Here is an 18,335-nt window from a genome sequence, read left to right on the forward strand (position 1 = left end):
TGCCTTGACCTACCTGAGCATTGTTTCTGACCATGCCCATCCCTTTATGACCACCATGTACCCATCTTCTGATGGCTACTTCCAGCAGGATAATGCACCATGTCAAATCATTTCAAATTGGTTTCTTGAACATGACAATGAGTTCACTGTACTAAAATGGCCCCCACAGTCACCAGATCTAAACCCAATAGAGCATCTTTGGGATGTGGTGGAACGGGAGCTTCGTGCCCTGGATGTGCAACCCACAACTGCAAGATGCTATCCTATCAATATGGGCCAACATTTCTAAAGAATGCATTCAGTACCTTGTTGAATCAACGCCACATAGAATTAAAGCACAATATTAGTCCTAATAATCCTTTAGGTGAATGTAAATGATTCTGTATTAATATTAAAAACGTATAATTCACTATTATTTATACAATCATTTCTATGCATCTTTTCTTGGTACTGTATATTGCCAAGTGCAGCATCTGTGACACCTTTGCATGGTAAAGATGCTACAATAATATTATAAATTAATCATTACAATGAAGAAATCTCTTTCTCCCAGAACCTGAATGTGTACACCTGACTAAAATATTTTAAATACCGTTGGTCCATTCAATGGCTGCTGAACAAGCATGTGTCTGGTCTGAAACGCATGCCCTAAAACAATGCCTAGCTTTTATTCCACAGTGCTGCAAATGTTCAGACAGCTTGAAAGAATCTGAATTATACTCCCTGGAGACAGACACACCAAACCCTGCAAGCAGTAAAAGCAAAACATACAGAAATAGGAGCATCCAAAAAGCATTCACAATGAAGAAAACGTATAAAAGTCCATGTAAAAAGACAGTCTTTCGTGCATTCTCAGATTGCTTGTGGAAAGTGAAAAACATGCATTTATACAGCGGTTTTCTATGGGCATTACTGTAGCCCCAGGACTAACGCTGCACCTTGTGCTATTTTTAAACGTTTAAGAGCATCACTTTTACTGCTACCTTTTGTGTCAGGTCTGTCTCTGTACATGTTTTGTTCTGTTTCCTGAGATAAACATCTACTGCCGCTTCACATGCTGAAATGTTTAGGGATTGAGAAACCATAAAACTACTTTAATACATAGCAGATCCAGAGCCGAAATTAGGCTTGAAAACATAAGCTCTAAAACACGTATACGGTGCAAAAATAAGGTATATGCTGACTTATTTAGATTATGAAAACAATGAGGTTTTAAACTAAAAACAGAACAGACCGAATGATAAAATCTCTAAGCAGTAAACCCACATCTTTTAGGACTGATTTCCATATGATGATGAGTCACTGGTGAATAACATCTGAGCTTTCAATCAGATCACAAAAAATATATTAACATCTAGTCATGTTTTCAAAAGCCTCCTGTTTCTAAGAACCACTTTGTTGTTTTAATGCATTTCATCTGAAGAAAGATTCAGCACAGTGGCCCCTGAAGGGCACTGTGTCTCTAGAGATGGTCGGGTGAAAACATCTTGAGGTTTTTTCTTTCGGTGGCTTAAGATAGATAGGAATGTCAAATCAGAACATGAGTACCAAACCTCTTACTGTGCAAACAGCTACTTGAGCTTCTACCTGCTTTGTCTAACAAAAGGAAATTTGATAGCGCTCTGCTACTCGGAAAGCGAGCTGGGAAAATAGTCTCTTTTTTGCGGTGGAGTCTAAGGAAAAATGAGCACGAAGAGACAAACGATTTTGTTTTTTAAAAAATTTAATAAAAACTTAAAATGTCAGCAAATATAAATTACTGAATGATAATCTTAAATAACGTTTATGCATTTCGCAGACTTCCATTGCATTTTATCAGTATGTGTTTTCTAGGAATCAAACCCAAAACCTTCGCGCTAACGCAATGCTTTGCCAACTGAGCTCCAGAAACACATGTCTCACTTGTTAAGAGCTCAAAGGCACAAAACAAGTATTTCAAAGGCATTACATCATCACCACAGCTGTGGATCGTCCAAATCATTAAACACGAACGCTTGTGCAACTTCATCCGAAAGCAAACAATCAGACGGGAGGTTATGTTTAATTAAATTCAAATCGAATAACAATAAGAGCATATAATAACTTGCCAAGCGGGCTCACCGATGCATCTCTTTCCGAAGGCGGTTTTGCTTTAGATATTCATAATCTTTATTTCAGGGCCTGGGCTATCCGTGGCTTCCATCTAGACCTTTTCACATATTCATTGTTTCCATAATAGTAACAATTTAGAGAGCGGCATGCAAATAACCTTTAGATGCTTGGCTGTGACAGAACCTCAACAGCGAGCGCTACCGCGGCCTCAAAAGACAGCAGCGGCGTCTTAGAAAAGGCTGTGTGAGCTGTCAAGGGAATAATGACAGCGCCCATCTATGAATCATTGTGAGTACTGGATTCCTCGGCTCGGCTTGTTTTTTTATTTTATTTTTTCGCAAAGGCAAAAACAACACCGAGCACTGAGCTGTCCCCGGCCAACTGCGGCACAACTTGAGCGAGAGGCTATGAGCCGGGACTTCTGCTAAGAACCTCAAAGCTTTCAAGAAAAGAGGGCCTTTTGAAGGATAAACCACAGGATTAGATTAGTCCATCCTCTTGGGTTACGGAGCTGGGCATCTTCCTTTTTTTCATGTCGACCCCCAAGAGACCAGCCATATTGGCATTGAGGGGATGTCCATCTTCTTTTCCGTGCACGCTTCAATAGAGAAACCCCTGACAGGGAGCTTAGGAGAAGGAAAATATGATTCATGGCAAGCTTTTAATGCTCAAGGTGAACTGGCCTGCGAAGGCTCACCGAGATTGTGACTATAATACTGCTAGAGAACCAGTAGCTAGGGCAAGATGATCTGGTTTAAAAAATAAAGCTGACTGCTTCGTGCTCTTTTTTTGTATTGTTTCTTATACAATACCTAGTGGGGTGCAAATGATGTTCTTTTTGGTAGGGTGATAGAAAAGCATTTCATGAGCATCACCTTCCCTGCTGAAAAAAACAGCATCAAACCAGCATGGGAATTATGCTGGTCTATGCTGGTTTAGCTGGTGGTCACCAGCATACCAGCACCAAAACGCAACATATGCTGGTATGACCAGCATGGGATGCTGGTGCTAATGCTTGTTTGGTGCTTGTTTAGCTGGTTCTAATGCTGGTGCTGATGCTGGTTTAGCTGGTGTTCACTAGCAAATAGGGCTGCACGATTTGGGTAATTTTTCTCATTGCAGTTATTGACGCTAATATTGCGATGTGCGATTGTACTAAATGGTATCATGAGTCAACTTGATGGGTTTTAAAGAAAATCCACACACAGTTTAATGATAATGCTAAAATGTGTATTTGTAAAACTATAAATGTTTTCGTATTGCCACATGATGTAGCAACTGCTCAGTGTCAGTAATCCTAAATCCAAAAATCCTAAATCCAAAATATTTATCTAATATAATTGCAACATTTTGCTGGCACTACTAGCAAACCAGCACCAAAACACAACATATGCTGGTCTTGCTGGTATGCTGTTTTTTTCAGCAGGGTTATGCTAAATGCTGGGTTATTGTTGTTTTAACCCATTGTTGGGGCGAATATAATTATTTTCTGGGTTAATTGAACCCAATGGCTAGTTCATCCCTTTTTGCATTTTTACAATACAAAGGGTTTACTCACTTTTGAGAATTATCTATGGGAACTATTGCAGCACATAACAATATTTAAAATCCAATTTAAGCATGGCAAAATGAGGCATGCAAATTCATCACTGGAGTCTAAAGAAATTACCTGTCATGAATAAGGGAAAATGGATTTGGGATTTGCACACTTCACTTTTATATCATTTATCTAAACACAGCAAAGCCTGTATGATCAAGAGGAACGAGTAAAGCATCCCGCTAAATAAGGATTAATGGATATTGAATGCGTCTCTGTGGCTTATTTAATGGTAAAAAATTCAAATCTTGTGTTCAATTGAGGTGGAAGAGTGTGCACCCGGCTTGCAAAGAAATCTTCCTCAGAGCCTCTTTAATATTTTAAACCGCAGCAGACTACTGATGTAGTGCAAGACAGCCACTCTTAACTTTGTTAATTCAGCCGTAAGAGCACCTTCGCCATGTTTATTTATCTAGCCAAGCTCTACCTGAGGAGCTGCATGTCAAAAGCCATTAGGCTGACATCCCCGGAGCAAAACCCTCAAGGCCAGTGAGAGACGCCTGGCATCAGAGATACCCTTGAAATAAGAAGAAATGTCATAGAACTTCACTGACAACTCTGATTTCAAACTCTGTCCGCCTGCGAACGTCTTTGAAGTTGCATCTCATTATGAATCTGTTACACATCCAAGTAAGGTGACTTTTGATTTATTAGATTTACTTAAACTACACAGGGGTTTCTCATAAATAAATCAGTAGCTGGATGGTTTAATTGATGAATAGATGATTGGATGTGCCAATCGGTTGCATGAGTTTGTAGAGCAGCAGACAAATATTTTGGTTGGGGCTGATGCGCAACTGCATGCACTTGGTAGACTACCCCATCACTAATACTATACACACAGATATAAGCATCATGAAAAATGAAAGTAACACTCACTGTACATTTATATTCGAAACTTTACGCTTAATACACTTTTTTATATTTCTATGCTTTGTAATTTTTAGCATTTGCCAAAAATTGCATGAAACAAATGATTAATGGTTAAATGTTTCTTTAGGCCTTCTATGAGCATATAACCCTAAAATTGGTCAGTAGTATCAGACAGATCTGCTATGTGTGTTACTTCAAAAGGTTGCAAGTGACAAACTTCAGCATGAGCACTAATGCACTTTCTTCTCAACCTTTACATTCTTAAACGATCATATAATTTACGTAATCATATCATCTATATACAATATGTGTTAAGCAGATGAAGCCCATGCAACAAATGTGTGGACAGGAAATCCATAACACAACACAGAAGGCTTAACTTAAACCTTTGAAAACTTGATGAAATGAGATGCGCGTTCATCTTGTGAGAGCGACAGGTACGCGCACTGGACACTCACCTGGAGTTCGAGCTGTTCCAGTACACTGCATGCCTATCGGAGATGATCCTGTCATCCGACCATACGGACACCCAACACAATAGCGTAAAAAGCACCACGGGCAACTCCATTTGAGTTATTGGTCCTCTTCTTCACCACAAAACGAATATTCACAATCGTTTATTTCAGACGAAACTTTCCAAAGAACTGTACGCTCGAGTGAAATCTACCTGCGAAATGTGCAACATTATAAAACCGCACGTAATCCAGACCGACTTTCATTCCTTGCGACCGCAGGAGCAGCATCACTTTCTGAAGCTTACTTCATATACACTGAAGTTTTTAGGGAAAATCCATTGCAATAAATTCTTTTGCTGGAACAGGGGTCGTCCTATGTGGTCCACGGTAGAGTCAAGTGAGAGCTGACTGGATTTCCTATGGCAGCATCAGACACCCGTCCATCATCTGAATGCGTGATGCGCGTGTCGAGACTCCCACAGTGATGCTTGTCGTTACAACGCAGCAACTTCCAGATAACGTTACCTCAAGCCCAATGAAACACAACATCTGTTACATACGCCTTTTAGTTTCGTGTTTTTTTAGTTGACCACCTTTTCTGTGAGTTATCTGGTAGATGCAGCAGGAATCGTGTTGTTTCTAACGCGCTACAATGGAGAAGAACAAGCGCCACGCGCACATCGACTCGACTCCTCTCTGTCCTACAGGAACAAAGGCAGTTTTGTCATATACTGCCCTGCACATCTCCGTCTTTTGTTACTGTTTGTGTCAGTTTTTTTATCTGAGTTTAGAAATTAATAATCTAGTGCAAAGTGCAGTTTAATTCACGGACTTTTTTATAATTGATCGGATCGTCGTTAATTCTGATGCGTGTCGGACAGTTATCACGAGCGCGCGGTGTATCTTCAAAAAGGGGCGGGGCTTAGGGATGCGCTCGCTTCAAACTCACAAGATCCCTCATGCGGTGTAAAACTGCTCTCCTGAGCCTTTCATCCATGTGTGTCGTATTTATTTTACCAGTTATTCATAGTGCTTTTCATTTCAAGCGCCCCAACAGGTTGAATAGACATTCTTCTTATTATATTCGCCATTTACTGAAACGTCAAGCAGCAAATAGCGTGCGCGAGGCAAACGTTGTTTTGAAAACTTAAATGACTGCTCTAGTGTGGGGCTATCAGATAACTTTCTCAATCATATGGCCTGTCGCATCTTTAAAGGAGCCGTTTTATCGGAGCTCTGTCACCCTTTGCCTGATCCAATAATTCAACGCTCTCAGCCGTGAAAAGAGATCTGCCTGTCTATTTTATGAATGCGCCAAAAACACTTTCGAGTCTTAATAAAGTGCGCCACCTGCTGTATGACAAGCGACATCTTACTAATAATAAATGTACGTCAACAGCACAATATTATCCAAACTACTGCTTAAAGTGTTGAGATATTTTGACAATTTAAACAATCAAAAATGTATCATTAAATGTCCCTTATTTTCTGTATACACCACATTATTTTGAACATTTGCTTATACAAACGTAAATTATTTTGAATACCACAAAGGAACCAATGCGTTTTAATGCACCAAATCTTATTTCCATCTAGTATAGCGGTTCTCAAAGTTGGGGCCCTGAGATGGTGCCGGGGCCCCAGTTTTAATTATATTTCATAAAATACATTAATTTATCTTAAAATTATCTTTAAACCTCAGAAAAATATGGCTACTAACCAAGATAACTAAATTGTATAATTTAATAAGTTTTGACTAATTAAAATGTTAAGATTTGTAATGTTTTGTCATAAATTTTCTTTGGGGGGCCACGAAAGGAAGCACCGTACACAAGTTTTTTGAACGCCGAGAACCCCTGATCTAATGTACTGATTTACAACAATTTTAACAACATAGTAATGCATTTCAAAACAGCAAAATCTAGATGTTGAAAAAGAAATTATGAGAATTAAGTCATGAGAAGTCTAAGTTAAAAGATTGTTAACTAGATGTGGAACGGGAAAATGTCAAGACAATTTCTGAAATTTAAAGACAAAAAGGTGAAAGTCAGAAACAAAGATTTATTGAAGTAACAAAAGTAAGATCAAAAGGGAATTTATACTATCAAGTGGGCAATTACATTTTGAGACAGAGCGTGTTGAAATCTCTTTAATATCATGTAATAAAAAAGAAAGGCTCTTCAGAGAGCCCAATATCTGTTATTACTTATCAAAATATACATGAGAGACAGAACTGATGTAGATTTCAATTACTTGTACAAAAAACCCCTATATACAGTAGCCGTCACCTACTCAACATTTCCTTAACATACAGGAAAAACTAAATATAATAGAAGCCACATCTCTACTTAAGACTTTAGTTTGGTTCTGTTCCTACCAACAGAAATAATCATTTATTATTCATTTAAGCTATAACGGTCATATTTTCTTTTAAGGTGTTTGTAAACAAAATGGTAATATACACATAAGCCCTATAAACTTTGCTTAACTCCAGCCCACTGGATCAAAGCAGCTGGTCAAGAAAACCGAATATTGCCACCCAGAAAACTGGCAAAACAGAAAAGATGCTTTGGTCCATCACGGCCCACTTAAAACAAACTCAACACCTGTCAGGAATGCCAATGTTCTGCTTGAATAACAAAAGGCTCAAAGAAAAGGAAAGAACACGTTTTCTTCTATACAAGTACAAGCTGGAAGGTATAATGGAATGTCATACCACAAACAAAATAAATGCATTGTAAAGACCATGGCCTTAACATGGACCTCCCCCCACTTTAAATACAAAAGTGCCAAAACAGTCAAAAGTCATGTCACAGGCGTCGCGGTTCAGGCAAACATCAGCTTTTGGAAAAAATGTAATTAACTTAAATGACATGTTAAAAGGCGACTCACAGCACTATGACAAACATGAAAATGTTAAAAAATTAATTTGATAGATTTTTGCCACATGCACCATGACAAAGTATGATGCAAATATCAAAGGCTACGAACTCTGTGTGTGATTTGGTTCCAAGCTGAGTCATAATTAACAAAACACCATAACCAGCAAGTCAATAGGAAGGAGTGGAAAAATAAGCAGACTTAAACTGAGAATAAGAAGATCTAAACAAAGAGCATGGTGAGCCAATGCCCATATAGATATAATACAGTATAGAAATATGCATGAATACAAAAAAAGGAATGAAACTTTAGCATACAGTAGTAAGGAGGAGTAAAACCACATACATGGGTTAACTATATGAACGAGTATACCGTGATAATCAAGTACAAAACCAAAGCCTTTAAAGAACTTTGCTCGCTGCCTTTTACTATGGGGAAAGCAGGAAGCAAATATTTAAGTTTGAGGATACTGGCTCCAGTAACGGAGCCAATAACATCAAAGACACCAAGAAGGTCATTGTGTAGATGGATACTTAAAGCACAATGTAAGGCACAGCTTGTTTGAAAGGCATAAAGAAGGTAAGCTTAAAAATATTAATTATAGGTTCAACAAAAGAAGAAAGGCTTTGTGTGTGCAACCTGAAAGTGTGCGGGTTTCCGCAGAGGCACAAGTGTAAACTATGCAGCATCTATGATCTCAACTGATGTGTGCCTATAAGAAACTAAATTAGGTCTGTGTCACAAACCGTCTGTGAAAAGTACTATTAAAACCCAACAATTATTTTGGGTTGAAGTACTCTTCTGGTCTACTGGTTCAAAGTAGAAATACAAATAGATATATGTGTGTATGTGTGAATATTGGTATAATAAAAAGGAATGATTAAGTGTGTGTTGTGGAAAACAATTATCCACAGTGATATAAACTGTTGAAGGTCTAAAGTGACAGTCATTTTCCCCTCTCTCTATAAAACAAAACATCCTCCCGATCCAACCAACTCTATCAGATGGTGGATTTGGAGAAAGACACTCTGAGATGATGGTTTTCTCCCAGGTCGTGATTGTGAAATTTGATCAGGGACTCAATCGCCTCCTCCACTGAGCCCAACTGGATGAGAGCCATCTTACGGTCTTTCCTAAAGAGATTAACAACATATTTGAGGCCTCCCATAATGGATTGCGACTACATCTGTAGGAATCATTTTCAAACACTTACTGGAAAAATTTGAAGGCCTTAACCACATCTCCTGAACTTAGAAACAACCCTCTGAGATCATCCTCAGTAACCGAAGGCCTGGAGAGAAAAAATAAATGACACCTGCATGAGAAATTTGAAAAAATATCCTCTTAACAGATTAAAGTAAGGGTACTGTACTCACGGGATGTTGGAGAGGTGCAGAGTAGAGGAAGGAGGAAAGATGTTGGAGTAGTTTTTGGAGCCTGGCTTTTTGAAGCGATGCAATGGAGAGTTGCTGTAATCCTTGGTCAGCCCCTGATCCTCATGGCCTTCCCGTGGCAGCTGCACCGTGGTGTGTTTGGAAAGAGTCACCCGCAGAGCTTTCCCATACAGTTTCTGCCCATTCAAGTGGCTCATGGCTGAAAAAAAACCCACACAACAGCAGGTTGGTGTTGTACAATCACAAACTTCATTACTGGCCTTTTTCTAAAGATGTGAATGCTACCTAGCTGGGCTTGCGTCCCATCAGACATCTGCACCAATGCATTCTCTTTCTTGTTGAAGAGGATCTTCACCCTCATGACATCACCATACACACCTACCAAAAAATAAAACGCGCCACATGAAGAAAAGGTCATGGCATGAAAGCATAATTAATTTTAAATCAAACACTACAATAAATTAATTTCATGTGTAGATACTTCAGTAGAACAAATTTAAAGGCATGCATATTTAGACCCGCTCTACTGGGTCTTGCTTGTACATTCATTAACTTGTAAATACTCAAGATTATGTTGCTTTTGGAAATCTGGATTCATAAAAATAGAAAAATTTTGTTCTACGTCTTTTGATTGAAAAAACATGCAAGGAATTAAACATACGGTTTCTACTGAAAGCAGCATTTAAAAGATGGCTCCCTTTAGGGGGTATGACGTTTTAAATTAAGCAAAAAGCTGCAACATTCAGGTTGTAAGTAACCATTTAACGCTCTCAAATCGGACTGAAAAGTCTTAAGAAAACGTCAGGATTAGTCAAATTTAGTAACTGACAGGGCCACAGTCGGAAAGGTTTTGTTAATTATTGCTACTGCCAAATTAAACTAACAAGCCCCAAACGGTGCAGCTGAATGCCAGTTCTTTAAAACCCCCCACATACATAAACACATTTTAGATGAAGTTAAAATATGAAACAAACAAAAAAAGGTAATAAAAGAAGATGCCAATGATAACATACCGAAAAGAATAAAGAGGCATTGGGGCGTTACGCTCTTAAGACAGCAGAGGAAGGCAGCGTAGGGAGGAAGGGACAGGAAAAGATCGGAGGCAGGACAGTGGAGGTTGAACATGTCCACAGCGAGGCAGTTCCACAGGAATGGCGAAAAACGGTGGTAGGATCATGAAGGTGGGTGATATTGTTCATGATGAAAAGGTGGGTAAAGGGCAGAGGGAGAGGTGGATATCCGACAATGTAGTGGTGGTGGAAGGGATTGTTGTGTGTTTGTACATTGAAAAAGGGCATCAAATTTTGGGGTAAATATGGAACCGTGTTTGTTGGGTAGGTATGGGAGTAAACAAAATAAAAGTGGTGCAGTCAGTCGGCAAAAGATTCCAGGTCAAGGCATTAAAACAATAAAAATGGGGGAAAGGGGAATTGGGGAGGGAGAGAAACAAGAAAAAGGAAGTAAAAAACAAGGTCAGTATACACAAAGAAAATGTAGTGTTCCAGTCAGCAGAACTTGCTAAATTAAAATGCCTTTCACTATAGGAACACTAAAGGAAAAAAGAGAGAAGATTAACAATGAAATACAGAAAAGGTAGAGACAATATATTCTCACAGATCTAAAGAAATACTAGAAATGAAATGTTTTAGATGGTTTTAGACAAGAGTCAACAAATATTAAATAAAAAATACAAATAAAAAAGCTGACATGCATGTCAAATGATTTATGTGCAAAGCACAACAGTACATCTGGGCCTCGACAATAATAAATGCCCGTCAAAGTTTCTCAAATATAGCACATTATTTAAACTGCCCATAGATAAGCAAATTTTAAGTTGGCAGCTGATTAATTACTTTACGTTTGTAATAGTAGTTGCTTTTTAAAGACCCCATAAAAATCAATAATCAGAAGTTCTAGTATATAAATTGCTTATTATTAAAATGGCTACCGTTTTATGAAACCTGACCAAAATATTGACTCGACTTGCACTACAAAATGAACCTACCCTTTAATACCACCTGTCACCAATTAGAAATGCAAGACGTATTGGCAAATTAAAACTATTTTTGATATCCCTCACCCAAAAAACTGTCAACCAATCAATTTTATGGAGCATTACAAATAGCTAGAAACTATATAATCCAAACCTCTTAGGCTTCATAGACAAGAAATCAGCAAAGTGAATATAAACAACTCCGAGCACTAACCTCCGGGTTAAGGTTGCTGATCAGCAGAACGCTATGTCCTCCAGCAGTAAGACCACCGAGACTCAGACGACCAGCAGCTGCTGCTGCAGCCGCGGAGGCTCCGGGGATGCCGAGCGCTGCGAGAGCCCCTGCATGCATGCCAGGCAGGGAGAGACCTGTGAGAAGAACAGCCATCAGTACACAGAACTGATGATTTGCAATCCACAGAGAGCCATTATGAGCATTGCGCACTGACCTGCCTGCTGAAAGGCAAATGTTGGTGGGAAACCGTGCGCCCCAGAATAGGGTGATGCGGAGATTAAACCAGGAGCACCTGACGGAGAAACACATTTAGTTCCTGACTTGACACGTGCAGTGTGAACATCATTAAAGCAACCAATGAAAGTATTACTTAAGGCAGCGGCCATAGTCTGTTGGTCAATGGATGGCTGGCTGTCTCCTGTAGGAAGGTCAGGGCGAGTGTAGTCTCTGCTCTTGTCATTGTTGTACTTAACATTAAGGCTGGTGAGCTTGGAGAAACTGACGCGAAGGGTACAGCAGGCATTGTAGATGTTCTGTCCATCTAAAGACTGTGGATGGTTAAATCATCAAATGATTAGAGTTGTGAAGGGATTTAGCAGCCCATTAAAGTGATCTACTGCGTCACTCACCAGCTTTGCATGCTGAGCTGTCATTCCATCGGAGTACTGGATAAGTGCTTGAAACTGGTTGTTTTTGGTAAAGGTTATAATCTTCAAAACCGTTCCAAACTTGGAGAAAATCTATGGCAAGACAGAAAACATAAGGGGTGGCATCCCCGGCAGTGGGTACGAAAACATTTTCTTGTTTGAATGCAAGTACCTGATGAAGGACATCAAGAGTAACCGGGTAGAAGAGGTTTTCAACAATGACTCTTAGCACAGGACAATGGCTTCCAATGCTGGCTCCCTCAACACTGGCCAAAGACATGCCTCCTGTCTGAACTGCATTCACAGCCTGAAGTGCTGCTTGCGCTCTCTGAGGACAGGACATAAATATACATCATCATGCATTAAGAAATAATTATACTGAAAAATTGCCCTTGATTTAATGCCCAAGGCAAATCTTTTGTACTTACAACTTGATTGGGTGAATTGTCGGTCTTCAGCTCCTTGTGATTGGAATACTGCATGAAGATTGGGTGATTCCGGATAACAGGGGTAACTGAGGAGTAATAGCTGACCATGGTCTGGGCTGATTCCTCCGTGTTCATCTCCAGGAAGGCCTGTGAGGACAAAAAACAACATAAGTGAAAACGAAAAGAGAAATGCCTCTTGGAGAGCTGCATTCATGATATTTTTTAAAGACACTATGGGGGTCTTTGTGCATTCTTTTGGAGCATTCGCACCAGCCATGGTAGAGGCGGCAAAAATGCACTGTTTGCGTGTAGTTGGACGCTTGAACATTTGAGTTTACTCGCTTTATTCGCGCGTGAAACTCTAGTCATTTGAGACATTTACGCGGAAATTTGCTTCATGGGAGTGGCTTCTGCGACTCAGCTGAGACTCCGCTAGTTTCCTGTAATCATGTCACTACTACAGCAAGGTCCTGATTGGTTAACTCAATGCTGAAATCCGCCGAAGTTCAGATTTGTCAACTTGCGCAGTTCCTGCAGGATGCCCAATCGCGTCTTTGCATTGACAATACATGTAAATCACTCGCGCTTGCCGCCTCTACCGCATCTGGTGTGAATCCTGCATTAGGGTTTTTTCACACATGTTGGTGCGCACCAAATTACATTGTATAATTTTCAGTTAGTGCGATTAGTGCTCACCATGAGAAAACTGTCAGCGCTGTCATTGGTCTCTGACAGCTCTGAGCCCCATGACCACCCCCCCACATTTCCTTGACAACCAACCTTAAAAAACAGAGCGAAGCTAGCAAGATATGGAGATAAACGATGCCTGTCTTTGCGAAGTTTCTTTGCTTTAATGCGAAATTGCGCAACTGTTCTAATAAAGCCCTTCTCATGGAGCCATTTGCTAAAAATCTCAAATGTCACTATTTTTGTGCGGAGAACAGCTATACATTTATGAAATCATCAGCTCAAACTTCCAGGAGACAGCGAATCTCTGCAAAGGACCAAGATTGCCCTGTTTGTTGTTAACCCACAGTATAACACCTGGCTCACATCACGACGGAAGCCCAGTGGCTCAAACATGGAGAACTTCCTGTATTTGGTCCGGCCCGAGGTCGAGCTGCATTCACACCACAGATGGGTCGCACGAGAGTTCGGCGACAGCCGCTCCAAGACCACCCATTTAGAGCGGTCTCAGAGCGGCCGTCTAGTGCACACCAGGGTGCGGCTTTTGTGTTCACGCTGACCCCAACAAACCATACTCTGACCAAAAGCTCATTTGGGCTGACCCGAACAGTGTCAGTGTAAAAACTCCCTTAAAATGAAGCTGCTCAATAAGGAACAGGAATGCAAGACATTGATCTTACCTGGTTCTTGCCTTTTAACATCAAAAGGTTGGTTACTTTGCCAAACGGAAGCCCCAGTGCGATGACTTCGGCTTCATTTATGTCGTTGGGAAGCTTGCGTACATGAATGACTCTTGAAGGAATGCCCGGGCTCCTGATGTCCCCTTTGAACTTCTTACTGTCATTACCATTTGCTAATACAAAAAATAAGCACTGTCAATAGATTCCATTTTACTCAACAAAAACACTTAAACTCCTTTAAATAAAAAGTCCTTACCTGCTCCAGAGGTCATTATATAAGGCCCGTTTGATATGCAGGAGGAAAAGAGTTCGTCAGATCCCCTCTGAAATAAGACACATGGTTCATGAAGCAAACTGTATATACACCAGTTTTGGAATATACACCATCAGCCTTTAACCCATCAGCTACTTTACACAGTTCAAAGGTTTAAATGTTGTAAGGCCAATATGGCTTTTATGGGATGACAATCAAAGAATCAAAACACACAATCAAGATTACGCTGTAACCAAACATTATTTAATAACTAAGAGAAAAATTTATAACATGCATATATCCTGTATAGCAGGGGTAAGCAACGTCGTTCCTGGAGTGCTGATGTCCTGCAGATTTTAGCACCAATTCTAATAAAACCTCAGATAAAAGTGCCAAATGTAGAAAATGTACATAACCTTTGGAATTAAAGTAAAAATAAAAAGTTACCTTAAACCTACAACTATTCTTGGCCCAGGCCTCAGCGCGCAAGAGATCACTCTATGGTTTACAGCTGGTCAATTTCAGAACAAAGAAAAAGGGAAATGCAAACAAAGACCAGCTGTGTCCTGCCATTGCCATAACACAAAGCCCCTCACTCAAGGCCAAGTTGGAGCTACTTGGCAGCTCAATGGAGAAATAAGCAAATCATTCAGCGTCACTCTCTTAATAAACCACTTCAACATGGTAAGGCTCTAAAGTAGTCACATGCCCCGGATAAGTCTTTACACTTTATTACCACACTGTGTGTTCTGTTACAGCCGTAAAGTAAAGTAGTGTTACCAAATCTGTACAGCCAAACCTCAAACTGATTTTGCCCAATAGTTAACTGCAAACAGGGACGCATTACCACACCCTGCTTACTCTTCTCCAATCTCTTGGTCCTGCATGTGGATTAGGGTGACCATACGTGCCATTCTTCCCGGACGCATCCCGTCCAGGATTTCGGTGCGTCTTCCGGAAGTTGTATTTGTTGACAGCATACGCCATTCAGTTAAAAACATAAGATATACAATCGTAGTTTCATTCTTACCTTAAAATGTAACGGTTGCTTTTCTGTAATAATAATAATAATAATAATAATAATAATAATAATAATAATAATAATAATAATAATAATAATAATAATAATAATAATAAATCCTCTATGACGTATGCGGTCGACAAATACGACTTCCGGAAGACGAACACAAAATCCTGGGCGGGATGCGTCCGGGAGGAATGGCACGTATGGTCACCCTAGTGTGGATGTATAACACAAGCAAACCCCAAAAAAGGCTTGAGCAGTGAAGAGCATGCCCACGGTTGGAAATATATTGGAGAAGGGAAAATGTGAATGAATATGGTTTGCAAAGCACTGTTTTTCCTGCATGAGAGCAGCCCGCCACATTCCTCCCAGCCAAATTCTGCAGGAGTCAGGTTTCAACATCACTTTCACAAAAAAGTTATGACAGGCAAGCATTCTCCGGGTGAACCAGCTATTGTTTTGAGCGAGACACCCACCCAACTCCAGCATTTCCTTCCTCTATTTTTAACCGCTGGGCATTGTAGCTTGACTGCTTGCACAAGGCAGAGAACTAAGACTCCCACATGTGTCTCTAGGAGCTGAAGACTTGCAGGTACCAACATGTTTATGTTCATTGACACCGTGCAAGGCTCCTGGGTGAGAGCACTGTCTGTGTTAAATAAGGGGTCAGGAAGACAGGAATGCAACCGCAGCATTCCTGCCACAGTAATTAGTGATCGGTCTCATAGAGGACTGCAAGTCTACTTTCCTACAAACATGCGTCAAAAGACACCAGGGGTAAACCACATAAGCATCCTCTATGCACGGTTACACAAACAAATAGAAAAACAACTACATTGTGACCACAACCCTTGATTGAACCATCAGAGTTAACATTTAACCAACACTTGAAACGAAGAGAGGCTAAACTGACCAATGTATAACAACATTTATACTACGGGGCTGTTAAATGCATTATTCTGATTGGTTGAGAAATGTTTCATGGGTGTTGATTATTTTTCAATAACCGCACACCTAACCTTTAAAATGTCTTAAAGTAGACACCAGAGCGATATTTTTGGTAACCGTGGTACAAGCGGAATAATTGACTCCAGTTCTTTGAATTATTCAAAAATAATGCATATCAGCGATGTAACGACATAACCACCTTGGGTGTGCATTATTTTCTTATAATTCAACGGCCCGCCGTCAATTATTCCTTACAATAACGTACATGTCATTTACCATAGTGATTGTTTAAACAGCAGATGCCCTTTGACCAGAATAATTACACAGGATTACCTTTATCTTGGCTATTTATACTCCCCCCCCAAAAAGTAAAAAGAGAAACCAATGCGCAGCCTGAAAAACGTGACGTAACCAAAGTAATATTGTTGCGTGCCAAAGGTGCCTCTACACAAAGGTAATGAAAAAGTAGGTAAATAAAATGTGACATACCTTTGTGCCGACAGCTATATCATGGACACTGCTGAAAGTGTGGGGGGGAAACAGGAAACACAATACATTAGTTCAGATGTCACATTATGTGACTAATAAACAGCAACATATTAAAATCCCAAGAGGGATAAAGGGGGCAATATTTAAGTTGCTTCAATACTGTAATCCCGAAAAAGCTGCTAATAACCCAAATTTTGCAAAGCATTAACTACACAAGTACAAAAGAGTCACTGCACCTTCTAAGTGGCAACCAGATACATGAAGCATGCAGTACAACAAATCATGCCTGTTAAACCAATAATTCCTGCTACAGGGCCTTGAATCAAAGCCAAAAGAGAAATGCTTGACATTTCTCTTGAAAATACAACTGCGTGTGTGCATGTGTGTGCAACAAGTACACATTTATATACAACAATATATTAGATTATACACCAACGTAAGAAAAAAAGAGACGCAAAACTTACTCTATTTCAGTGACGTAACTCGATCCCAGAGGATACAAATCAGTCTCTAAGCGTCTGCAAAGGCAAAAAACACAACATTTAATAAGGAAATCATTAATAAAGTTCACCTTTAATATTCCACATACGCATGTACACGCCTTTTAAACTATGAAACACCGATCAAAGCATCATACCTTACAGGTAACAACACGTCTGTTTCCTAAAACATTTACGTTAGATAAGACGTTAAATAATTAAACCTTTACAGTAGACAGACAGTTCTGTTCTTAACGCTGAGTCAACGTCTTCACCGCGTGATTTTTGCGAAACAGTTACTAACGTATAAACCGGACCATCGTAAATTAGCAAAGCTTACTTAATAAATAATTTAACATACACCGACTAAACAGGCGAATAAAACTCGTTTAAAAGTTGACCTGCCATTTGTTTAGCAGGCTAGCAGGTAATTAGCTAGCCACCCAACAACAATGCGGAAATTGAGACACGTTGGTTGCCAAATAGTGACTGTTTCTATACGTTACTAGGATTGTTGGATATTTCCGCTTGCGAAAGTTAACAAACAATCGAAGCTCAAGTTCGCTTGTACTTCACGATGGTGTCTCAATCAGATTACTTGCAACAGGTTGTTTGTCAGTTAAGTCCAACTTTTGGACTCAGTATGGCTCTTCCGGCACGGGAGACATTAAGAGCCGTGTGAGAGACGTGTCAAAAATCACCATTTCCACTTTACTTCAAGTCTTTTAACACACTTTAAACACGCATGTAATGTTAAGTCGCCATCACGAACATAACATCCTACGAAAAACGTTTCATGGGTTATCATACAGGGAATGAATGTGTTTTCAACTTACCCGTCCATGGCACTACACAAAACTACAGGTTGTCGTAGACGGGAGGTAGACCTGCTAGAATTTCTTATATCCTTACAAAATGGCGGAGGGGGGACTGGCGCCTTCTGATTAGTCCATCAATCCTGGAACGCCGAGTGTAGGCGGGACCTTAAATGTTCTTGAGCACCGGGATTGGACAAAAAGCTTGTCAATCTTGAAAGGCGGTCGAAAAAAGTTTGCGAAAACTTTTCCCTGTCGTCGCTATGAGAAATGAGTTGAAACAAAACTGTGGCTGAACCCACCACTGGCCATAGAAAGGACAAAGTATAACTGAGAAATTGCTTTGCATTACTGTATTGCTTACCTA

The 18,335-nt window shown here is 40.0% G+C and overlaps 2 protein-coding genes across 5 annotated transcripts in view; both read right to left on the reverse strand.

The window, feature by feature from the left end:
- efna2a (ephrin-A2a) overlaps positions 1 to 5,925 on the reverse strand; it is a 94,730-nt gene extending 88,805 nt beyond the window's left edge. Inside the window, exon 1 of one of the 2 annotated variants that reach the window (XM_055202141.2) lies at positions 5,020 to 5,925. In XM_055202141.2, coding sequence (XP_055058116.1) covers positions 5,020 to 5,129 — 110 coding nt within the window. In that variant the 5' untranslated portion in view covers positions 5,130 to 5,925. The remainder of the gene's footprint in view (positions 1 to 5,019) is intronic. The other variant, XM_055202142.2, reaches the window with a different exon arrangement.
- A 1,225-nt stretch (positions 5,926 to 7,150) lies between these two features.
- ptbp1a (polypyrimidine tract binding protein 1a) lies at positions 7,151 to 18,109 on the reverse strand. 3 transcript variants are annotated; one of them, XM_055202144.2, is made up of 16 exons: positions 17,990 to 18,097; positions 17,139 to 17,192; positions 16,675 to 16,702; positions 14,217 to 14,283; positions 13,961 to 14,133; positions 12,594 to 12,740; positions 12,338 to 12,493; positions 12,148 to 12,258; positions 11,889 to 12,066; positions 11,733 to 11,810; positions 11,498 to 11,652; positions 10,304 to 10,337; positions 9,576 to 9,668; positions 9,273 to 9,489; positions 9,110 to 9,187; positions 7,151 to 9,029 (listed from the first exon to the last, which is right to left on the reverse strand). In XM_055202144.2, the coding sequence occupies exons 1-16, from the start codon at positions 17,995 to 17,997 to the stop codon at positions 8,897 to 8,899; spliced, it is 1,710 nt and encodes a 569-aa protein (XP_055058119.1). In that variant the 5' UTR covers positions 17,998 to 18,097; the 3' UTR covers positions 7,151 to 8,896. The 3 variants fall into 3 exon arrangements, with proteins under 3 accessions (XP_055058119.1, XP_055058118.1, XP_055058120.1); XM_055202143.2 differs by having other exon boundaries at positions 16,675 to 16,705; positions 17,990 to 18,095; XM_055202145.2 differs by lacking the exons at positions 7,151 to 9,029; positions 9,110 to 9,187; positions 9,273 to 9,489; positions 9,576 to 9,668; positions 10,304 to 10,337 and adding an exon at positions 10,348 to 10,839 and having other exon boundaries at positions 16,675 to 16,705; positions 17,990 to 18,109.
- Between the last annotated feature and the right edge of the window lie 226 nt (positions 18,110 to 18,335).

The sequence above is a fragment of the Misgurnus anguillicaudatus genome, chromosome 2 (genome assembly GCF_027580225.2).
Source record: "Misgurnus anguillicaudatus chromosome 2, ASM2758022v2, whole genome shotgun sequence".
Taxonomy (NCBI): domain Eukaryota; kingdom Metazoa; phylum Chordata; class Actinopteri; order Cypriniformes; family Cobitidae; genus Misgurnus; species Misgurnus anguillicaudatus.